The sequence below is a fragment of the Procambarus clarkii genome, chromosome 1 (genome assembly GCF_040958095.1).
Source record: "Procambarus clarkii isolate CNS0578487 chromosome 1, FALCON_Pclarkii_2.0, whole genome shotgun sequence".
NCBI lineage: Eukaryota > Metazoa > Arthropoda > Malacostraca > Decapoda > Cambaridae > Procambarus > Procambarus clarkii.
In genome coordinates, this window is record NC_091150.1 from 59756843 (window position 1) to 59782829 (window position 25987).

General features: G+C 40.9%; 1 protein-coding gene across 1 annotated transcript; it reads left to right on the forward strand.

Moving 5' to 3' along the window:
* Positions 1-76: 76 nt before the first annotated feature.
* On the forward strand, positions 77-25987 carry LOC138363617 (U2 small nuclear ribonucleoprotein auxiliary factor 35 kDa subunit-related protein 2-like). The gene is made up of 3 exons (XM_069322986.1): positions 77-215; positions 25105-25326; positions 25965-25987. The coding sequence occupies exons 1-3, from the start codon at positions 77-79 to the stop codon at positions 25985-25987; spliced, it is 384 nt and encodes a 127-aa protein (XP_069179087.1).

The window sequence follows — 25987 nt, forward strand, 5'->3', positions numbered from 1 at the left end:
TAACACAGCTTCACAAGTGTCCTGCCACCATTGAACATCACCATGATAATATCCTCAACACAGCTTTCAGGTAGTCATGAACGCAGCTACCTCACAGGAAGCAGCAATGTGCACTAGTCAGCTAATGGAAAGAAAGAGATCAGTGGTGGCAGTGGGCATTAGAGAACAGAAAGATGCATTGAAAAGGATGAACAAAGCATTTAGAATGTTTATAGGTAAGGCTGCTACAACAAGGACAGAGACCGCCTGATAAAGATTGTGCTAGCAAATGAAACCACGAAAGAGAGTATTCTAGCAAGGAAGGGCCATCTGCAATATGCGGAAGAATACAAAAAAGCATTTCTCCAAAGGGAGATGACGAGGCAGGAGAGAGACCTGGCAGCAGAAGCAAGGAAGAAGCGCAGGGTGAGAGGAGAAAACCAGGAATCCACAGCCCCTCAACACAACATTCCCAGAGGGGGAACCTACAAATAGAATCCCAGCAACACCTCCACCTTCCTCTACATCGGAACCCTCCCTGCACCCGACTCAAATGCTCAGTCCCCCCCCACCCTCATTCCCGCCCTGTTACCCCTCTCCCCTTTCCCTCCATGTCCCCCTCCCCCTTCATCCCATACCAACCCTGTCCCCCCTCCCCACTCACCCCATATCCTCCCTGTCCCTCCCTCCCTCCCTCCTTACCCCATACTCTCCCTGTCCCACTCCTTCCCTTGACCCCTCCCCCCCACCTCTCACCCCCAATATCCTCTGAGATCCTGTTAACCACCTCACAAATCTTCAAATCAATGGAACAATTTCCTCCCTCAGAAGAACGCGCACCAAGAAGGGGACATGAGAATGAACTGAAGAAAGTGAGCTTCAAGGCAATGTACACTAACATAGAAGGGATAAAAAAACAAGTGAACTTGGAGAATGGGGTACTAGAAAAAAACAGACATAATAGCACTCAGAAAAAACTAACGAAAACCATGACACATGCAGTTTTTTCTGCTGGATTACTATGTAGTGAGGAAAGAGAGTGAAAGAAGAGGAGGAGGAGGTGTAGCTCTGCTGGTAAGAAAATGCTCTAGTTTTCAGGACATGGTTGTTATGGTCTGTGAAGGTTTCAGTGAGTACATAACAGGTACCATATCACGTGGAGAACCAAAACTTATAGTAGTAGTCACTACTATAGTAGTGACTACTACTATAGTAGTAGTCACTACTATATCCCACTAAATGAGTGGGATATAAGGAAAGTTAAGTTGGAAGCACCCTTGGGAATGAGTGATCACAGTGTATTGATCTTTGAGTACTTAGTTTAGCTAGGATTTATTTCCCCTAAAAATGAACAGGAAAACAAATGGCTGGCATACCGAAAGTGGAATTTTGAGGAGAGGAAAAAAATCCTAAGCAATATACCATGGGACCAAGAACTCAAAACTAAGTCCGTATAAGACATGATGGACTATGTCACCCAAAAGTGTCAGGAGGCAGTGAACAGGTTTACACCGGTCCAAAAGGTAAAAACCTAGTAGCAGAAGAAGAATCCGTGGTTTAATAGGGCATGTTTGGAAACTAAGGAACTGAAAAAAGGGCGTGGAGGAACTTCCGAAATAACGGAACACCAGAAAGCAGAGAGAGATACCAGAGAACCCGGAAAGAGTATGAGAAAAGAAACAGAAAAAACATGATATTTATATAGCAAATAAAGCCAAAACCAAACTAAAGCTACTCCTCGGTCACATCAGGAAGGAAACAGTGAAACGACAGGTGGTGAAACTAAGAACGGGTGAGGACAGGTACACAGAGAATGACAGAGAGGTGCGTGAGAAACTCAGCAAGAGTTTCAAGGAGCTCTTCGCAATAAAACGAAGTGAAGTCACTGCACTAGGAGAGGTGGCAGTAAACCAGGCGTCCTTGGAAGGATTCGAAATTACGAGAGATGAGGTCAAGAGACATCTGTTGGATCTGGACGTGGGAATGGCTGTTGGTCCAGACGGAATATCACCATGGGTATTGAAAGAGTGTGCAGGAGCACTTTGCCTGCCACTCTCCATATTGTATAGTAGGTCACTGGAGACAGGAGACCTATCAGAAATATGAAAACGGCTAATGTAGTCCCAATTTACAAAAAGGGTGACAGACATGGGGCACTGAACTACAGGCCATTGTCCTTAACCTGTATACTATGCAAGGTGAGGGAGAAGATCGTGAGAAAATACCTAGTAGCACACAAGGAGAGAAGGGACTTCGTGGCAAACCACAAATAAGGGTTCAGAAAGGGTAAATCTTGCCTCATTGGCGTAATAGAATTCTACCATCAGGTGGCGAAGATTAAGCAAGAAAGAGAAGGATGGGTGGACTACATTTTTTTGGACTGTTGGAAAATCTTTGACACAGTACCCCAAAAGAGGCTAGTGCATAAGCTGGAGAATCAGGCAGGAGTAATTGGTATGGCGCTCCAATGGATAAGGGAGTACCTAAGCAATAGGAAGCAGTGAGTTACAGTGAGGGTAAGACCTCAGATTGGCGTGAAGTCACCAGTGGAGTCCCACAGGGCTTTGTACTCGGACCTATCTTGTTTATGATATATGTAAATGATATCCCAGAGGGTTTAGACTCATTCCTCTCAATGTTTGCTGATGATACTGAAATTATGTAAAAGATTAAGACAGACGAGAACAGCTTGAAGCTTCAAGAAGACCTGGGCAAACTGAAGGAATGGTCCAACAAATGGTTGTTAGCGTTTAACCCAAGCAAATGTAATGTAATGAAGATAGGTGCAGGGAGCAGGAGGTCAGATACAAGGTATCATTTGAAAGATAAAATTCTTCAAAATTCAGAGAGAGAAAGACCTGGGGGTTGATATCTCGCCAGACCTGTCCCTTGAAGCCCATATCAAGAGGATAACATCAGCGGCAACTGCCAGGTTGGCCAACATGAGAACGGCCTTTATAAACTTGTGTAAGGAATCATTCAGATCTTTGTATACCACATATGTCAGACTAATCCTGGCGTATGCGGCTCCAGCATGGAGTCCATATATAGTCAAGCATAAGACTTAACTGGAGATGGTTCAAAGGTTTGCCACCAGATTAGTACCCGAACTGAGGGATATGAGCTACAAGGAGAGACTACGAGAAATAAACCTCACGTCGCTGGAAGACAGAAGAGTTAGAGGGGGCATGATCACCACATCCAAGATTCTCAAAGGAATTGAAAGGGTATATAAAGACAGACTATTTAACACACGCACTAGGGGACACAGGTGTAAATTGAGTGTTCAAATAAGCCATAGAGAGATTAGAATCTTTCTTTTTAGTGTCAAGTATGCTGCCAACATTGACCACCACCACCATTATAACACCATCAACACAGCTTCACAAGGGTGCTGCCACCATTGACCACTATTACTGACATGCACAATGTCTGAAGTCAGCTGGTCAGAAATGCATTTCACCTTTGTAAACGCACGTTAGTGACACTGTGTAAAAGACACCTCCAACACTGATTATGTAGGACAGGCGTAAATTTGTGTATTTATTTATGTAAATTAGAGTGGCCCTGTAAAAGCACTAAAATCACCTTCTGTAGTTGATTGAGTGTTCAATAAATTACTGAACTGTATGTGTATCAGGTCTCTCTAACCCTGTCCTGGTTGATACCTGGTTGATGGGGTTCTGGGAGTTCTTCTACTCCCCAAGTCCGGCCCGAGGCCAGACTTGACTTGTAAGAGTTTGGTCCACCAGGCTGTTGCTCGGAGCGGCCCGCAGGCCCACATACCCACCACAGCCCGGTTGGTCCGGCACTCCTTGAAGGAAACAATCTAGCTTCCTCTTGAAGATGTCCACGGTTGTTCCTGTAATATTTCTGATGCTCGCTGGTAGGACATTGAACAACCGTGGACCTCTGATGTTTATACAGTGTTCTCTGATTGTGCCCATGGCACCTCTGCTCTTCACTGGTTCTATTCTGCATTTTCTTCCATGTCGTTCACTCCAGTACGTTGCTATTTTACTGTGAAGATTTGGGACCTGTCCCACCAGTATTTTCCATGTGTATATTATTTGGTATCTCTCTCGTCTCCTTTCTAGTGAGTACATTTGGAGAGTTTTGAGACGATCCCAATTATTTAGGTGCTTTATCTCTTCTAGGCGTGCCGTATATGTTCTCTGTATTCCATCAATTTCAGCAATCTCTCCTGCTCGGAAGGGGAAGTGAGTACTGAGCAGTACTCAAGACGGGACAACACAAGTGATTTGAAGAGTACAACCATTGTGATGGGATCTCTGGACTTGAAGGTTCTCGTAATCCATCCTATCATTTTCCTGGCTGACGCAATACTTGCTTGGTTATGCTCCCTAAACGTTAGGTCGTCGGACATCATTATTCCTAAATCCTTGACATGCTGTTTTCCTACTATGGGCAGATTCAATTCTGTTTTGCACCCTGTATTATGTTTAAGATCCCCATTTTTGCCGTATCTGAGTACCTGGAATTTATCACCATTAAACATCATGTTATTTTCTGCTGCCCAATCGAAAACTTTGTTAATATCTGTTTGTAGTTTATCAATGTCTTCAGCAGAGGTAATTTTCATGCTGATTTTTGTATCATCTGCAAAGGGTGACACGAAGCTGTGACTTGTGTTTTTGTCTATATCTGATATGAGAATAAGGAACAGCAGTGGTGCAAGGACTGTGCCTTGAGGTACAGAGCTTTTAACTGCGTTCTGACTCGATTTTACTTGATTGACTGTTACTCTTTGTGTTCTGTTCGACAGGAAATTTAGTATCCAGCGTCCTACTTTACCAGTTATACCCAATGACCTCATTTTGTGTGCAATCACTCCATGGTCAGATTTGTCGAATGCTTTTGCAAAATCTGTGTATACGACATCCGCGTTATGTTTTTCCTCTAATGCCTCAGTGATTTTGTCATAGTGGTCAAGTAGCTGTGAGAGGCATGATCTTCCTGCTCTAAATCCATGTTGGCCTGGGTTGTGGAGGTCATTGGTGTCCATGAATCTAGTGACCTGACTCCTGATCACTCTTTCAAATACTTTTATTATGTGGGAAGTTAGTGCAACCGGTCTATAATTCTTTGCCAATGCTTTGCTAGCACCCTTGAGTAGAGGGGCAATGTCTGCTGCTTTAAGCGCATCTGGTATCTCCCCCGTGTCCAAGCTCTTCCTCCACACTATACTGAGTGCCTGTGCTACTGGCACTTTGCATTTCTTTATAAATATTGAATTCCATGAGTCTGGACCTGGGGCTGAGTGCATGGGCATATTGTCAATTTCTCTTTCAAAATCTGCCATGCTCGTGTTGATATCAGCTATATTTACAGGTGTTTGAGTATCATTCATAAAGAAATTGTCCGAATCTTCCACTTTGATGCTAAGTATCGGAGTGCTAAACGTGTCTTCATACTGCTTTTTTAGGATTTCACTAATTTCTTTGTCATCCTCAGTGTATGAGCCTTCACGAATACGAATAGGTCCAATACTAGCAGTGGTTTTCGCTTTTGATTTAGCATATGTGAAGAAATATTTTGGGTTTTTTATTTCTTGAACTGCTTTCTGTTCTAGTTGCCTTTCTTCAGTCTGATAGGAATGCTTTAGTCTCTGTTCGAATTCTTCAATCTCCCTGTTTAAATTATTTCTTCTCTGTATACAGAGTCGTGTCTGCTTAAGCATTTCCGTTAGTTTCTTCCTCCTTTTGTAATGTCGTCTGCGTTCTCTTTCTACATTTGACCTCTTTCTGGCTTTCCTCAAAGGAACATGTTTCAGACAGACTTCATATGCTTCAAACGTCAGTTTTTCTCTTCCCTGTGTAGGATTTTTATTTCTTAGAACATTTTCCCATTTAATGTTTGTAAGTTCCCTGTTTATTTTCTCCCAGTCTATCCTCTTATTAAAATTGAATTTATTGAATAGCCCTTCTCGCTTGTTGTTTCTCTTGGGCCTACTACCGTTATTAATGTTAGTTTGCACTTCAATGAGCTTGTGGTCCGAGTACGTAGTGTCTGAGACAGTAATGTCTCTGATTTGCTCCTCATTGTTCGTGAATATCAGGTCCATCGTGTTTTCGTTCCTAGTTGGTTCTGTAATCTGTTGACTGAGCGAGAATTTGTCACAGAATCTCAGTAGTTCTCTGACCTGTGGTTGGTTATTTCCAGGTTGACTTCCTGCTATAATGTTATTGTTTACTATTCTCCATTTTATACTGGGTAGATTGAAGTCTCCAAGGAAGATGATATCTGGTACTGGGTTTGCTAGGTTATCAAGGATATTCTCTATTTTGTGGATGTGTTCAGAGAATTCCTCAACTGTTGCATCTGGCGGTTTGTATATTAAAATAATAAGTAGATTCATATTTTCTACCTTGATTCCAAGTCCCTCTACCACCTCATTGGACGAGTTCAGGAGCTTTGTGCATGCCAGCTCCTCTTTAATATACAGACCTACTACTCCACTTGACCTAATTACTCTGTCACATCTATGTAGATTATAATTCGGAATCCAGATTTCACTATCCATGTGGTCTTTTGTGCGGGTTTCTGTAAATGCACCAAATATTGAGTTCGATTCTATTAGGAGGTCATTTATGAACTTAACTTTATTTCTTGATTTTGGTTTCAAGCCTTGTATGTTTGCAAATATGAATGAATTCCCACATTGTGTGTCACTTTTGGTGGGCTTTGGTAGGTCCCCCCCCCTCTCTACCCCGGTCTAGGGTGTGTTGTTTTGGAAGTGATTCGTCCAGTTTTGGTAGTAGGACGGGAAAACAGAGGAAAATGTTTGTGTGCTGCTTAGCATTGTAAATATTAGGCCATGTCTGTGGTAGAAAAAATTGGTAAGTGCCATATATTCTCAAGATCCTCTAAGTATTTGTTGCATATATATATATATATATATATATATATATATATATATATATATATATATATATATATATATATATATATATATATATATATATATATATATATATATATGTCGTACCTAATAGCCAGAACGCACTTCTCAGCCTACTATTCAAGGCCCGATTTGCCTAATAGGCCAAGTTTTCATGAATTAATGTTTTTTCGTCTACCTAACCTACCTAACCTAACCTAACCTAGCTTTTTTTGGCTACCTAACCTAACCTTACCTATAAATATAGGTTAGGTTAGGTTAGGTAGGGTTGGTTAGGTTCGGTCATATATCTACGTTAATTTTAACTCCAATAAAAAAAAATTGACCTCATACATAGAGAAAAGGGCAGCTTTATCATTTCATAAGAAAAAAATTATAGTAAATATATTAATTCAGGAAAACTTGGCTTATTAGGCAAATCGGGCCTTGAATAGTAGGCTGAGAAGTGAGTTCTGGCTACTAGGTACGACATATATATATATATATATATATATATATATATATATATATATATATATATATGTCGTACCTAGTAGCCAGATCGCACTTCTCAGCCTACTATGCATGGCCCGATTTGCCTAATAAGCCAAGTTTTCCTGAATTAATATATTTTCTCTAAATTTTTTCTTATGAAATGATAAAGCTACCCATTTCATTATGTATGAGGTCAATTTTTTTTCATTGGAGTTAAAATTAACGTAGATATATGACCGAACCTAACCAACCCTACCTAACCAAACCTAATCTATCTCTATAGGTTAGGTTGGGTTATGTAGCCGAAAAAGTTAGGTTAGGTTAGGTTAGGTAGGTTCGGTAGTCGAAAAACAATTAATTCATGAAAACTTGGCTTATTAGGCAAATCGGGTCTTGCATAGTAGGCTGAGAAGTGAGTTCTGGCTACTAGGTACGACATATATATATATATATATATATATATATATATATATATATATATATATATATATATATATATATGTCGTACCTAGTAGCCAGAACTCACTTCTCAGCCTACTATTCAAGGCCCGATTTGCCTAATAAGCCAAGTTTTCCTGAATTAATATATTTACTATAATTTTTTTCTTATGAAATGATAAAGCTGCCCTTTTCTCTATGTATGAGGTCAATTTTTTTTTATTGGAGTTAAAATTAACGTAGATATATGACCGAACCTAACCAACCCTACCTAACCTAACCTAACCTATATTTATAGGTAAGGTTAGGTTAGGTAGCCAAAAAAAGCTAGGTTAGGTTAGGTTAGGTAGGTTAGGTAGACGAAAAAACATTAATTCATGAAAACTTGGCCTATTAGGCAAATCGGGCCTTGAATAGTAGGCTGAGAAGTGCGTTCTGGCTATTAGGTACGACATATATATATATATATATATATATATATGCAAACAAGCCTGAATGGTCCCCAGGCATACATGCAACTGAAAACTCACATCCCAGAAGTGACTCGAACCCATACTGCCAGGAGCACTATGCAACTGGTGTACAGGGCACCTTATCCACTCGACCATCACGACTGGACAAAAACCGATGGTAGCCGAGGCTATTTCCCCATCAGCCCGCCGGCACTCTGATGGTAATCTTGGGTATAACATTTAATCAAATCACCTCATTCTTTGGGGCACACTTGAGGAACACAAATGTGAACAAGCCTGAATGGTCCCCAGGCACACATGCAACAGAAAACTCACACCCCAGAAGTGACTCGAACCCATACTGCCAGGAGCACTATGCAACTGGTGTACAGAGCACCTTATCCACTCGACCATCACGACCGGACAAAAGCTGATGGTAGCCGAGTTTTCAGTTGCATGTATGCCTGGGGACCATTCAGGCTTGTTTGCATTTGTGGTCCTCACGTGTGCCCCAAAGAATGAGGTGATTTGATAAAATACTATACCCAAGATTACCATGAGAGTGCCGGCGGGCTGATGGGGAAATAGCCTCGGCTACCATCAGCTTTCCGTCCATGGTGCAGCAGGTAGTGGTGAAGGTTGTAGAGGTGTTGGTCTTGAAGTATCCACTGCAGCTTGGCAAGGGACACAGGCATCATGCATATCCTTTGCTTGACGATCAATGCCAGGAAACCACACCTTTTCTCGTAGCAGCTGTTTGGTCCTAACAAGACCTTGGTGTCCTTGATGTGTAAGCTTCAGAGCACGTTGCTGGAGAACAGCTGGAATGACGATACGAGTACCTCGCAGCACGGTGTCGCGTTGTTGCGTAACACTTAATTCTGTCTGGATGCGTTCAAGTGCTTTGAATGCATCTTGGTCAATTCCTGAGGGTGGGATGCGTGGAAACTTTTTCTTAGTCAATGCATCCAGCGTTGCTTGCAGAGTTGGGTCCTCGAGGGTTGCAGTACGGATTTCATCAAGAGTGAGAGCCTTAGGGACTGCATCACAGGTTACAGAGTGTACATATTCCTCGGCAACTTGCTGATGCTTGGTGATGGTGAAACTGTTGGCAGGATGTCGACTGATATAATCAGCGGGATTGCCTGCACCCGGCTTGTATTTCACCGTAAAGTTGTATGGTTGCAGACGAAGAGCCCATCTCTCAATGCGAGCTGGTGGTTTGGACTTTGGATTGTTGAAGATGGTCTCCAATGGTTTGTGGTCAGTGACTATCGTGGTGAAGGGTGCACCAAGCAGATACACATTGAAGTGTTCACAGCCCCATACAAGAGCAAGAGCTTCCTTCTCTGTCTGACTGTATCGTTGCTCAACATCTGTGAGAGAACGGCTGGCGTAGGCAATTACTACTCTGGAATCTGGTTGACCAGGTTTGTGTTGGGCTAAAACAGCACCTAAACCAACAGGACTAGCATCCACCGTTAACTCAGTGTCCATTGATGGATCAAAATACGCAGTAGTCGCATTCTCTACTAGTGCATCTTTCACAGCATCAAATGCATTTTGTTCGATATCGCTCCAGTACCATGATGCATTTTTCTTCAGGAGCTCACGTAGAGGCTTCGTAATGGTAGCAAAATCTGGAATGAAGCGAGAACAGTAGTTTGCCATTCCCAGAAAACTATGTACTTCAGTGGACGTTGAAGGAGGTGCAGCATTCTTGATATCTGCAACTTTCTTAGGATCTGGAGACAGACCTTTGTCACTAAGTACATGTCCAAAGAATTCAATTTTATGTTGATTGAACTCACACTTTGCTCGGCTTAGCGTCAAATTCTTTTCTCGTAAGCGTTGCAATGTTGCACGAAGAGCTTTGTCGTGTTCAGCTTGGGTACGGCCATAAACAATGATGTCATCAGACATGTTGTCAGCATTAGGTATATCTTGCAATACCTGGCTGATGATGTGCTGGAATACCTCGGCAGCACTGTTGATACCAAAACTCAGGCGCTTGTACCTATACAGACCTCGATGTGTCCTAAACGTTGTGATGAATCGACTCTCATCATCAAGTTCAAGCTGATGATAGCCCTTGTTTAAATCTAACTTGCTAAATACAGTTGCACCATTCAAGCGGTAAATCATATCATCTACAGTGGGTGTAGGATGGCGTTCACGCATTATTGCCTTGTTGGGAACACGCATGTCCACACAATTGCGTATCTCATCTGGATTCTTCGGCTTTGGTGGAGTGACAATTGGGCTTACCCATGGTGTTGGGCCTGTTACTGGTTCAATGATATCTAGTTCCATCAGCCTATCCAGTTCGGCATCGACTTTCTTGCGAGTATGGAATGGTTGTCGGCGATGTGGATGGGCAACTGGAATTACATCTGGGTTGATATGCAGATGTACTTAGCTATCAGTATAACCTATGGATTTAAATCGATCAGAAAATTCAGCAACAATACCATCAACATTGTTTGCAGATTCCACTGCTACAGCATTAGAAAGCTGAAGTAGCCCCAATTTGGTTGAAGTCTTGTAACTGAGTAAAGACTCCTTTGCATTCCTAACAACATGGAATGTAGTAGTGAGCATTGCATTCTTTGACTTAATCTCTGCAGTGAAAGTTCCAATCACTGGCAAGGCTACCTTTGAAGCATAGGCAGTGGCTTTGCCATTATAGTTCTCAAGCTTTGGGAACTGTTTTTTAAATTTCTCATAGTGGCACTCAGCAATGGTGTCAATGTTTGACCCAGTGTCTATGAGAACTTTGAGACAAATGCCAGCAATGTATACTATAGTCTCTGGGTTTTTTGGAAGATCATTCCATTCTGTGATTGCTTGTACTCCATAAGTATAATCACATTCACTGTCATCTGAGACTGGTTATAATGAAATGTTGTCTTGTACATTATTAACATTCTGGATATGAGGTGCAATATTGTGTTTACCACCTCGACCCCTCTGACCTGATCCTCGTACAGTGCTTTTATTCACTGACTGTGGTTTCTTTAGTGCAGAACGACACATAGCACCAAAATGACCCAGTTTTCCACACTCATAGCACTTCTTACCTTGAGCAGGACAAACACTACCTTGGTGTGGGTAGTCTCCTCCACAATTGTAACATTTATTGTTGACACCTTCTGATGTGGGTCGTTGTGACTGCTTGAGTCTTGTTCCATGACCCAAGTTGTGATGTGGTTCTCGGCTCAATTTACTGTTAGGTTTGGCATGATATCTTCTTTGATCACGGTGTCCTCCCTGAACCTTATGTACCTCATCACTGTTAGTAACAGTGGCAGAACTGTTGTTGGCATTGCACTCCATGACACGAGCATCACGTGCAGCATCTTCAATTCGACGAGCCATATCTAGTATCTTGGTAAGAGAACTTTCATCATCAACAAGTTCTAGTGCTCTTCGACGGAGACGTGTAGATGTACATATTTCAATTATTTGCTGTTTGATTTCTTTGTCAACATCAGCAAACTCACAATGGGCTGCTAAACCCTGCAGACGTGTATGGTATTGATCTACAGTTTCATTAAAGAGTTGTCTGGCTCTCCTGAAATGCATAATTTCCATTGCAGTATTTTGTCTTGGTTTGAAATTCTCTGTTAGTTTGGCTTTGGCAGTGTCATAATCTTTGGCACCACCAGTGTCTTTCAGTGTGTCAAAGATGTCACAAACTCTATCACCTGCATAATGAAGTAGAAAGGCACGCTTTCTTTCAGCATTTTTGATGTCAGAAACTATCAACAAATTTTCAAACCTTTTAAGCCATTTGGTCCACCACTGTGACAGGTTTGTCTGGTCACAGTCAAGATCAAATGCAGGAAACTGAGGTATATTTGCCATTTTTCCTGAATAAATGTAACTTATCACTTAAATGTTCCTCAGAATATTAAACACTTACTGCACTGTATATGTTAGTCAAGAATTCACTGTAATTACTTTAATTTTGCAAAGCACACAAGCATTTTAATGCAAAAGTTCACAACAGAGCACAATATAGCAGCAACTGACTTCTTACCTAACCCTTGTGTACATGTGTTGTTCCTACTCACAGCAACACAGCAGTTGGCACAGCAGTAGTTAGCAGTTGGTACAGCAGTTGGTGCAGCAGTTGGTGCAGCAGTTGGTACAGCAGTTGGCAACAGTTGGTACAGCAGTCAGTTCACAGCGTGAAGAATTTTAGCACAGAGCGCGCTTCGTATACAAAACATCGTGTTTTGTATACAGCATGAAGGCGTCGTTTCGTACACCGCGTCGGCAGATTCCTCAGTACACAGTTTCTTCAGTCAGCACAGCTTGGGTAGCACACAGCATTGGTTAGCACACAGCATCGTTTAGCACACAGCATTGGTTAGCACACAGCATTGGTTAGCATACAGCATCGGGTATGGCGCTCACAGTTTCTCTTCCTCCTCCAGGCAGCATGCTTCTCCCTTGTGTTTGAAACTGAACAAATACCTGCGTTCACAGTTCATCCTCGTCGCCAATGTGGTGTTTGTGTGTTACTGAGGAAGTCTTGGTTGTAGAGTTGATATAAAGCCATCGCTTTGTTACTGACTTAAATACTTATAAACAATTACATGACTAGCTGCTTCCAAGCTGATAGCGTCTTGTGTGCTCTTGTTTACCTTCTCTGGCGTCTGCTCCACCACACATAGAAAACGGATGGTACCATTTTCTGTGAACATGACAATATATATATATATATATATATATATATATATATATATATATATATATATATATATATATATATATATATATATATATATATATCGTACCTAGTAGCCAGAACGCACTTCTCAGCCTACTATGAAAGGCCCAATTTGCCTAATAAGCCAAGTTTTTATGAATAAATATATTTTCTCTAATTTTTTTCTTATGAAATGATAAAGCTACCCATTTCATTATGTATGAGTCATTATGTATCATTATGTCAATTTTTTTTATTTGAGTTAAAATTAACGTAGATATATGACCGAACCTAACCAACCCTACCTAACCTAACCTAACCTATCGTTATAGGTTAGGTTAGGTTAGGTTAGGTAGCCGAAAAAGTTAGGTTAGGTTAGGTTAGGTAGGTTAGGTAGTCAAAAAACAATTAATTCATGAAAACTTGGCTTATTAGGCAAATCGGGCCTTGCATAGTAGGCTGAGAAGTGCGTTCTGGCTACTAGGTACGACATATATATATATATATATATATATATATATATATATATATATATATATATATATATATATAATCTTTGGACAACACCCACCAGTGGGACTCGAACCCAGAAAGCACAACTACCTTCCAGTAGCTGGCATAACTAGTATGCTTTAACCCACTACGCCATCAGACCTTACAAAAGAAGTAGATAGTTCGAGATATATATATCTCAAACATCTCTACCTCCCGAAGGCACCAGATGAGTGAGGGGTCAGTCTGCAATTTTCGTCAAGCCACTGTCAATGTGAGAGAACTCGTGTCCAGCTTATAAGCCTATACTTGCATAAACCACAAGTGAAGATAAACAATCTTTGGACAACACCCACCAGTGGGACTCGAACCCAGAAAGCACAACTACCTTCCAGTAGCTGGCATAACTAGTATGCTTTAACCCACTACGCCATCAGACCTTACAAAAGAAGTAGATAGTTCGAGATATATATATCTCAAACATCTCTACCTCCCGAAGGCACCAGATGAGTGAGGGGTCAGTCTGCAATTTTCGTCAAGCCACTGTCAATGTGAGAGAACTCGTGTCCAGCTTATAAGCCTATACTTGCATAAACCACAAGTGAAGATAAACAATCTTTGGACAACACCCACCAGTGGGACTCGAACCCAGAAAGCACAACTACCTTCCAGTAGCTGGCATAACTAGTATGCTTTAACCCACTACGCCATCAGACCTTACAAAAGAAGTAGATAGTTCGAGATATATATATCTCAAACATCTCTACCTCCCGAAGGCACCAGATGAGTGAGGGGTCAGTCTGCAATTTTCGTCAAGCCACTGTCAATGTGAGAGAACTCGTGTCCAGCTTATAAGCCTATACTTGCATAAACCACAAGTGAAGATAAACAATCTTTGGACAACACCCACCAGTGGGACTCGAACCCAGAAAGCACAACTACCTTCCAGTAGCTGGCATAACTAGTATGCTTTAACCCACTACGCCATCAGACCTTACAAAAGAAGTAGATAGTTCGAGATATATATATCTCAAACATCTCTACCTCCCGAAGGCACCAGATGAGTGAGGGGTCAGTCTGCAATTTTCGTCAAGCCACTGTCAATGTGAGAGAACTCGTGTCCAGCTTATAAGCCTATACTTGCATAAACCACAAGTGAAGATAAACAATCTTTGGACAACACCCACCAGTGGGACTCGAACCCAGAAAGCACAACTACCTTCCAGTAGCTGGCATAACTAGTATGCTTTAACCCACTACGCCATCAGACCTTACAAAAGAAGTAGATAGTTCGAGATATATATATCTCAAACATCTCTACCTCCCGAAGGCACCAGATGAGTGAGGGGTCAGTCTGCAATTTTCGTCAAGCCACTGTCAATGTGAGAGAACTCGTGTCCAGCTTATAAGCCTATACTTGCATAAACCACAAGTGAAGATAAACAATCTTTGGACAACACCCACCAGTGGGACTCGAACCCAGAAAGCACAACTACCTTCCAGTAGCTGGCATAACTAGTATGCTTTAACCCACTACGCCATCAGACCTTACAAAAGAAGTAGATAGTTCGAGATATATATATCTCAAACATCTCTACCTCCCGAAGGCACCAGATGAGTGAGGGGTCAGTCTGCAATTTTCGTCAAGCCACTGTCAATGTGAGAGAACTCGTGTCCAGCTTATAAGCCTATACTTGCATAAACCACAAGTGAAGATAAACAATCTTTGGACAACACCCACCAGTGGGACTCGAACCCAGAAAGCACAACTACCTTCCAGTAGCTGGCATAACTAGTATGCTTTAACCCACTACGCCATCAGACCTTACAAAAGAAGTAGATAGTTCGAGATATATATATCTCAAACATCTCTACCTCCCGAAGGCACCAGATGAGTGAGGGGTCAGTCTGCAATTTTCGTCAAGCCACTGTCAATGTGAGAGAACTCGTGTCCAGCTTATAAGCCTATACTTGCATAAACCACAAGTGAAGATAAACAATCTTTGGACAACACCCACCAGTGGGACTCGAACCCAGAAAGCACAACTACCTTCCAGTAGCTGGCATAACTAGTATGCTTTAACCCACTACGCCATCAGACCTTACAAAAGAAGTAGATAGTTCGAGATATATATATCTCAAACATCTCTACCTCCCGAAGGCACCAGATGAGTATATATATATATATGTCGTACCTAGTAGCCAGAACGCACTTCTCAGCCTACTATGCTTTCTGGGTTCGAGTCCCACTGGTGGGTGTTGTCCAAAGATTGTTTATCTTCACTTGTGGTTTATGCAAGTATAGGCTTATAAGCTGGACACGAGTTCTCTCACATTGACAGTGGCTTGACGAAAATTGCAGACTGACCCCTCACTCATCTGGTGCCTTCGGGAGGTAGAGATGTTTGAGATATATATATCTCGAACTATCTACTTCTTTTGTAAGGTCTGATGGCGTAGTGGGTTAAAGCATACTAGTTATGCCAGCTACTGGAAGGTAGTTGTGCTTTCTGGGTTCGAGTCCCACTGGTGGGTGTTGTCCAAAGATTGTTTATCTTCACTTGTGGTTTATGCAAGTATAGGCTTATAAGCTGGACACGAGTTCTCTCACATTGACAGTGGCTTGACGAAAATTGCAGACTGACCCCTCACTCATCTGGTGCCTTCGGGAGGTAGAGATGTTTGAGATATATATATCTCGAACTATCTACTTCTTTTGTAAGGTCTGATGGCGTAGTGGGTTAAAGGTTACTAGTTATGCCAGCTACTGGAAGGTAGTTGTGCTTTCTGGGTTCGAGTCCCACTGGTGGGTGTTGTCCAAAGATTGTTTATCTTCACTTGTGGTTTATGCAAGTATAGGCTTATAAGCTGGACACGAGTTCTCTCACATTGACAGTGGCTTGACGAAAATTGCAGACTGACCCCTCACTCATCTGGTGCCTTCGGGAGGTAGAGATGTTTGAGATATATATATCTCGAACTATCTACTTCTTTTGTAAGGTCTGATGGCGTAGTGGGTTAAAGCATACTAGTTATGCCAGCTACTGGAAGGTAGTTGTGCTTTCTGGGTTCGAGTCCCACTGGTGGGTGTTGTCCAAAGATTGTTTATCTTCACTTGTGGTTTATGCAAGTATAGGCTTATAAGCTGGACACGAGTTCTCTCACATTGACAGTGGCTTGACGAAAATTGCAGACTGACCCCTCACTCATCTGGTGCCTTCGGGAGGTAGAGATGTTTGAGATATATATATCTCGAACTATCTACTTCTTTTGTAAGGTCTGATGGCGTAGTGGGTTAAAGCATACTAGTTATGCCAGCTACTGGAAGGTAGTTGTGCTTTCTGGGTTCGAGTCCCACTGGTGGGTGTTGTCCAAAGATTGTTTATCTTCACTTGTGGTTTATGCAAGTATAGGCTTATAAGCTGGACACGAGTTCTCTCACATTGACAGTGGCTTGACGAAAATTGCAGACTGACCCCTCACTCATCTGGTGCCTTCGGGAGGTAGAGATGTTTGAGATATATATATCTCGAACTATCTACTTCTTTTGTAAGGTCTGATGGCGTAGTGGGTTAAAGCATACTAGTTATGCCAGCTACTGGAAGGTAGTTGTGCTTTCTGGGTTCGAGTCCCACTGGTGGGTGTTGTCCAAAGATTGTTTATCTTCACTTGTGGTTTATGCAAGTATAGGCTTATAAGCTGGACACGAGTTCTCTCACATTGACAGTGGCTTGACGAAAATTGCAGACTGACCCCTCACTCATCTGGTGCCTTCGGGAGGTAGAGATGTTTGAGATATATATATCTCGAACTATCTACTTCTTTTGTAAGGTCTGATGGCGTAGTGGGTTAAAGGTTACTAGTTATGCCAGCTACTGGAAGGTAGTTGTGCTTTCTGGGTTCGAGTCCCACTGGTGGGTGTTGTCCAAAGATTGTTTATCTTCACTTGTGGTTTATGCAAGTATAGGCTTATAAGCTGGACACGAGTTCTCTCACATTGACAGTGGCTTGACGAAAATTGCAGACTGACCCCTCACTCATCTGGTGCCTTCGGGAGGTAGAGATGTTTGAGATATATATATCTCGAACTATCTACTTCTTTTGTAAAGTCTGATGGCGTAGTGGGTTAAAGCATACTAGTTATGCCAGCTACTGGAAGGTAGTTGTGCTTTCTGGGTTCGAGTCCCACTGGTGGGTGTTGTCCAAAGATTGTTTATCTTCACTTGTGGTTTATGCAAGTATAGGCTTATATATATATATATATATATATATATATATATATATATATATATATATATATATATATATATATATATATATATATATATATTGGTGTATACTGGCAGCAGGTTTTCTTTCAAACATGTTTCATTGAATATGACCGCATATTCTGTATTTATTATTTTCTGGTTTAGGGCTTCTATCCCTCTAACTATTTTCTTAGCATCAGGGCTTAATTGAAATAGGAGTTCTCCAAAACTCATTTTCGTACTTTTAAGGTGAAGAAAAGAAGTGATTTACTATAGAGTGTATTACACTTATTTGTATAATTTGCACGACGTTTCGAACCTCCATGGTTCATTCTCAAGTGAACAGATCTTACAATACTAGTTGATTTTATACCCGCATTAGGTCAGGTGATAATACAATGAAGGTGAAAACATGGGATACATAAGGGATAAACATAGGGGCTGCAGAAGGCTTATTGGCCCATACGAGGCATCTCCTATCTAAACACAAAGATTAATCTAGTGTAATTGGCCTGTTATGTTGGACATTGTCTTCTGTGTTGGCATCGATATGTTCTTGTCTTGTCCTTACTCTCATGGTGGGTAGAGTAAATAGTTCCGTGATTACCGACAAAACAGCAGCATATGTATTGATTCCTACCCATGAATACATGAACAAAATTAGCGACATCCTAAGTGACGACTCCAAATTTCAACGAATCACGAGGAACCCCGTAGAAGACCTTAAGCGGAAAGTAAACAAAACAATTACAGCAATCAACGCAAAGAAAGGTAGTGTGCATATCAATAAACTTCAAGGCGACTATGGCTTAGGATATGCGTACGGCAATGTTAAGACGCATAAACCAGGTAACCCACTTCGCCCTATAATCAGCCAAATACCAACCCCAACTTATCACCTGGCAAAGAAACTCAATGAACTCCTAACTCCATACACTCCAAGTAAGTTTAGTCTACAATCATCAGCAGATTTCCTAGAATTGATCAAATCTACCCAGCCCGATGGAATCATCGCTTCCCTGGACGTTGAATCCCTTTTTACCAACGTCCCAGTCGACACAACCATAGGAATGATACTGGACAGAGTATACAGAGACGAGAGCACCCCCAAATTAGACATACCTGAGCCACACTTGAAAAGTCTTCTCGAAGCATGTACAAAGGAAGCCCCTTTCATCAGTCCACAAGGAGACATGTATTTACAAATAGACGGAGTAGCAATGGGCTCCCCCTTAGGAGTTTTATTTGCTAATTTTTATATGGGAACCATCGAAGATAGGGTCTTCAGTAGCAGACAAAAACCAACTGTATACTGCCGTTATGTAGATGACATATTCGTAATAGTAAAAGACTCAGATGAACTAATTGACCTAAAAAGACACCTAGAGAGAGAGTCAGTACTCCGATTTACACATGAAAATAGTGAAAATAACAGTCTGCCATTCTTGGATGTACTAATAACAAAAACAGGAACCTCTTTAAGCACCAACGTATATACCAAGCCCACCAACATAGGATTATGCCTGAACGGTAGAAGTGAGTGCCCCCAAAGATACAAAGCCAGTGTTCTCAATGCTTATATTCGTCGAGCGCTTACCCACTGCTCTGAATGGAGCAACGTGAGTAGAGAGTTTGAAAGAGTAACTCAGGTATTGGTGAACAATGGATATAGCAACGCGGAAATAAACGCTGCTATAAGAAGACACTTGGACCGTTGGTATAATTCAGAACCTAGAACAGAAACCACAACACCCCCAATAAAATTATATTACAAATCAACCATGCACAGTGAACATATAAAAGAGGAAAGAATAATGAAAGAAATAATCCGTAAAGGAGTAAAAAGCACTACTCCTAACCAAAACATAAACCTGATAATATTCTACAAAACCAAGAAGACTTCCGAACTCCTTATCAAAAACAGCCCGAAGCCGACGGAGAACCCTCTACAGCAGTCAAGCGTTGTATACATGTACACTTGCCCCCACGAAGGATGTAACCTTCAATGTAAGTACATAGGTATGACGTCGACCAAGCTGACGAGGCGTTTGACATGCCATCTTCAATCTGGTGCCCCTAGGAATCACATGAGACAAGCCCATGACATTACTCTAACAAGAGAAATGTTGAACAAGAATACTTGCATAATAGACAAAACCCAAGATTCAAGAAGATTACAAATTCTTGAGGCAATTCACATAAGAATAGAGCGACCTACCATGAACACCCAAATCACGGAACTATTTACTCTACCCACCATGAGAGTAAGGACAAGACAAGAACATATCGATGCCAACACAGAAGACAATGTCCAACATAACAGGCCAATTACACTAGATTAATCTTTGTGTTTAGATAGGAGATGCCTCATATGGGCCAATAAGCCTTCTGCAGCCCCTATGTTTATCCCTTATGTATCCCATGTTTTCACCTTCATTGTATTATCACCTGACCTAATGCGGGTATAAAATTAACTAGTATTGTAAGATCTGTTCACTTGAGAATGAACCATGGAGGTTCGAAACGTCGTGCAAATTATACAAATAAGTGTAATACACTCTATAGTAAATCACTTCTTTTCTTCACCTTAAAAGTACGAAAATGAGTTTTGGAGAACTCCTATTTCAATTAAGCCCTGATGCTAAGAAAATAGTTAGAGGGATAGAAGCCCTAAACCAGAAAATAATAAATACAGAATATGCGGTCATATTCAATGAAACATATATATATATATATATATATATATATGACAATGTCAGACCACGGAGGAAAAATGAAACAGGAATTTCCTTAAGTACTTTCGTATATTAATACATCTTCAGAAGGAGTGCTATTATTAATATAGCACTTTCGTATTAATATACGAAAGTACTTAAGGAAATTTCTGTTTCATTTTTCCTCTGTGGTCTGACATTGTCATATTTTTAATCAAGTGTTTATTTTCGTGATATACACATATATATATATATATATATATGTATATATGTATATATGTATATATATATATATATATATATATATATATATATATATATATATATATATATATATATATATATATATATATATATATATATTAGTATATTTTGGTAGCAGTCTTTCCTGTAGACATATATTATTAAATATGACCGAAAAAGTAAGATTAATAATTCTAACACGAATTTTCTCAATCTTTCGTACATTACGCTTCACTGTTGGAGGTAAATCAAAAATCACTTCTCCAAAATTCATTTTTATTTCTAGTCTGACGCGACACGGGCGCGTTTCGTAAAACTTATTACATTTTCAAAGACTTCACAAATACACAACTGGTTAGAACGTATCTCTGATTTTATATCTACATTTGAGTGAGGTGGGAAGGATGATGTGGCATTAACACAAGACAGAACAGGAGGGGATATTAATAGGGTATTAAAAGTATCAACACAAGACAGAACAGAAACAATGGGTATTGAATAGAAGTGTTTGTAGAAAGCCTATTGGTCCATATTTCTTGATGCTTCTATATTGGAGCGGAGTCTTGAGGTGGGTAGAATATAGTTGTGCAATAATTGGCTGTTGATTGCTGGTGTTGACTTCTTGATGTGTAGTGCCTCGCAAACGTCAAGCCGCCTGCTATCGCTGTATCTATCGATGATTTCTGTGTTGTTTACTAGGATTTCTCTGGCGATGGTTTGGTTATGGGAAGAGATTATATGTTCCTTAATGGAGCCCTGTTGCTTATGCATCGTTAAACGCCTAGAAAGAGATGTTGTTGTCTTGCCTATATACTGGGTTTTTTGGAGCTTACAGTCCCCAAGTGGGCATTTGAAGGCATAGACGACATTAGTCTCTTTTAAAGCGTTCTGTTTTGTGTCTGGAGAGTTTCTCATGAGTAGGCTGGCCGTTTTTCTGGTTTTATAGTAAATCGTCAGTTGTATCCTCTGATTTTTGTCTGTAGGGATAACGTTTCTATTAACAATAACTTTCAGGACCCTTTCCTCCGTTTTATGAGCTGTGGAAAAGAAGTTCCTGTAAAATAGTCTAATAGGGGGTATAGGTGTTGTGTTAGTTGTCTCTTCAGAGGTTGCATGGCTTTTTACTTTCCTTCTTATGATGTCTTCGATGAAACCATTGGAGAAGCCGTTATTGACTAGGACCTGCCTTACCCTACAGAGTTCTTCAGAGGAAGAACTCTGTAGGGTAAGGCAGGTCCTAGTCAATAACGGCTTCTCCAATGGTTTCATCGAAGACATCATAAGAAGGAAAGTAAAAAGCCATGCAACCTCTGAAGAGACAACTAACACAACACCTATACCCCCTATTAGACTATTTTACAGGAACTTCTTTTCCACAGCTCATAAAACGGAGGAAAGGGTCCTGAAAGTTATTGTTAATAGAAACGTTATCCCTACAGACAAAAATCAGAGGATTCAACTGACGATTTACTATAAAACCAGAAAAACGGCCAGCCTACTCATGAGAAACTCTCCAGACACAAAACAGAACGCTTTAAAAGAGACTAATGTCGTCTATGCCTTCAAATGCCCACTTGGGGACTGTAAGCTCCAAAAAACCCAGTATATAGGCAAGACAACAACATCTCTTTCTAGGCGTTTAACGATGCATAAGCAACAGGGCTCCATTAAGGAACATATAATCTCTTCCCATAACCAGACCATCGCCAGAGAAATCCTAGTAAACAACACAGAAATCATCGATAGATACAGCGATAGCAGGCGGCTTGACGTTTGCGAGGCACTACACATCAAGAAGTCAACACCAGCAATCAACAGCCAATTATTGCACAACTATATTCTACCCACCTCAAGACTCCGCTCCAATATAGAAGCATCAAGAAATATGGACCAATAGGCTTTCTACAAACACTTCTATTCAATACCCATTGTTTCTGTTCTGTCTTGTGTTGATACTTTTAATACCCTATTAATATCCCCTCCTGTTCTGTCTTGTGTTAATGCCACATCACCCTTCCCACCTCACTCAAATGTAGATATAAAATCAGAGATACGTTCTAATCAGTTGTGTATTTGTGAAGTCTTTGAAAATGTAATAAGTTTTACGAAACGCGCCCGTGTCGCGTCAGACTAGAAATAAAAATGAATTTTGGAGAAGTGATTTTTTATTTACCTCCAACAGTGAAGCGTAATGTACGAAAGATTGAGAAAATTCGTGTTAGAATTATTAATCTTACTTTTTCGGTCATATTTAATTATATATATATATATATATATATATATATATATATATATATATATATATATATATATATATATATATATTGTGACGATAATCTCTTTCAAGAGAGATTGAGCCTGCTCTTCCCTACATGAAGTTACTTATATACATACAACAATAAAATGCTGCCTTCAAGATACGTCTAACAGTAGCACAAAACGTTTTGACCAGGAGGCAAACGTACCCTGAACTCCCCCCTACTCCACACTCCCTCCATGCCGGCTCGCCTCCGTCATCAACCAGCAAACTACCATTCCCAGCCTACCTGCTTCTGATTGGTGACCCGCCGACTGCACACCTGCACCTCAGCGCCCTCTACCAAGTCGATGTCTGGGCTTGAACCAGCCATTGAAGTTAGAATATCCTTGTGCTCTCAAGCTGTGAACAACTGATATACGTTCTGTCTATCAGGTGGATGTTTCTCAGCTAGCGCTTTATTCTCAGCACCTGTTATTTCATTTTGTCATTATATTATAGAGTAACGTCATCCATGTTCTTAATTTTTATGTTATATTTTTTTACTTGTTTGTTTGCAATGTACATAGCCAAGGAATTGTCTTTGTTTTTAATTTGCTTTCAGTTTAATTAAAGTTTCATTGTTCATACTTTTTTTTTTTTTTGAGATATATACAAGAGTTGTTACATTCTTGTACAGCCACTAGTACGCGTAGCGTTTCGGGCAGGTCCCTGGAATACGATCCCCTGCGCGAAGAATCGTTTTTTCATCCAAGTACACATTTTACTGTTGCATTAAACAGAGGCTACAGTTAAGGAATTGCGCCCAGTAAATCCTCCCCGGCTAGGATACGAACCCATGACATAGCGCTCGCGGAACGCCAGGCGAGTGTCTTACCACTACACCACGGATGTGGTCATACTATGTGTTTTGCATGTATTCCCTTACTCTACCACAGACAACAGCCAAGCAGTCGATCTTTTTTTTTCTTTAATGTGATAGGCATTGACACCAGCCATTAGGATGACTGCCGAACATCTACACTCCTTCATTTTCTCGTCACATTAATTGGGGGCCTGTCCGGGAGCCTCACTCAGGTACTAGTACTAGAACTTCAATTTGTGGTAAGTGTACTTGGCTTTGATACAGTTGCTTTTCAATATTTTCATTACTTTTAATGTTTATATGGTTCTGTGTATTTTGTGCTTTCCGAGAGTAGCATATTGTGAGTGTTGGATAACTTTGGATTACATGGTGACTGAAGGCCTCAGTCATTCTCTTAATTGGTCATCCCTCCGTCAGTGTTATTACTCGTGTATTCCACCTTTTGTCCCTAGGATATTTCTCAGTCTCAGACAGATCATCATTCTGGTACCCTGGTACTTTGATTTGTCTTCGGGTCAAAGCACATTATCTTCTGCAATCCGACCGAAGGAGGATACAGAGAGCCATAGTTCCTCTAGCACTGACTAAGTTGCTGAGTTGGGACCTCAACAGCAGTTCTCATCACCAGTTGACACTCGCACCCCTACACGTCGGTCAGAGATGATGATATTTACTTAGGTAGGGAATTAGCTTTCTTTTTTCAGAGCACAAAGTTCGCTAATTCTGTAAGTATCATATTTCACTTAGTGGGAAAACCCCTGCTTCTGTCCTATAGAGACTCGGCAAGGTATGCCTACGTTCTTGGACTACCTTATTCACTTTTGAAACAATTAAATGTTTCATTTGTTTTAGAAACTATCGGTTTCATTTATTTAGTAGGATTTTCTTGCCCTTATTCTCTTACATTGAGTACCAGGTACAAGATTTCCTGTGGTTTTGATTGACTAATCATTTACCCTACTAAAATTAACGTTAATTATTAACGATTAAAATTCCACAGGATAGTTACCAGTTGTCACGTCATCCTGTTACTGACACTTCCATATCACAAGTATATTCGTTGTACATTTATTTACTATTTTTCAACATATTTCATCTCCAAGCTTTTCGTAACGATCCAGCAGATGAAATAAGGAACTTAAGTCGTGCCAAGAGGACCGAATTACAAACTCTTGCACACGAGTATCAACTAGATGTTCCCCATGGAGCCAACAAAAATGACTTGCACAATTTAATATTGGATCACCTCTTAGATGAAGGGAAGATTGACTCTGACACTCACGAAAATTATTCTATTGCAGATAAACATGCGCTGGCAGCTATAAAATTGAAGCTCGAACTAGCAAACATTGAGCGACAACAACAAAAAGAAGCTCTCCAAATAAGGGAACGCAAGATGACCCTAAAGAAAGAAGAGGCTGCCCTAAGGAAAGAAGAACAAGAACGTGAGGCGGCCATAAAGAAAGAACAACAAGAACGCGAGGTGGCCCTAAAGGAACGGGAGATGGCCCTACTCCAAGAGAGTGAGCGAGAACAGCTTGAAGCAAGACAACATCACCTGGAGATGCAACGCGAGCATGATAAGAAGCAAGCCGATATGGCTCTAGCATGTCGTCAACAAGAACTCACGTTGGAAACTACACACCACACTCAGCGCCAACAAGCTACCGCTAGTCTTCCCTTAAGTTTCAATGTCTCCCATGCAAGTAAGTTAATGCCACCATTCGTTGAGACAGAGATCGATGTATTTTTCACCACTTTTGAGACCCTAGCTAAAAAACTTAGCTGGCCTGCAGAGCAATGGTTTACCCTTCTCAGAGTGCATCTCACAGGTAGAGCTGCAGTTACTCTCAGTACCTTAGCGTCTGAGAATGACTACCAGACCCTGAAGCAAGCAGTGTTGGACGCCTACCTTCTCTCCACCGAAAGCTACAGACGAAAATTCCGTGACCATCTTAAGGCAAGTACCACCACCTTTCTAGAATTTGCCAATACAAAGAAAAGATATTTCATGAAATGGCTGGAAGCAGCTCATGTCTCTACATTTTCAGAACTCGTCAACCTCATGCTAGTTGAGGAATTCTTGAGACGTGTTCCCCCCAAATATTCGTGTTCCCCCCCAATTCCCCCCAAACTAAATATAAACGTGGTATGTCCATAGAGTTTGCAATACTTACAATATAA

Bases quoted from the DNA above. Each gene is read 5' to 3' on its own strand.
- LOC138363617 (XM_069322986.1), top strand. From the start codon at position 77: ATGAACGCAGCTACCTCACAGGAAGCAGCAATGTGCACTAGTCAGCTA. The intron at 216-25,104 runs GTAAGGCTGCTA...ATTCTATTGCAG, and splicing joins AGCATTTAGAATGTTTATAG to ATAAACATGCGCTGGCAGCT. The intron at 25,327-25,964 runs GTGAGCGAGAAC...GTATGTCCATAG, and splicing joins GATGGCCCTACTCCAAGAGA to AGTTTGCAATACTTACAATA.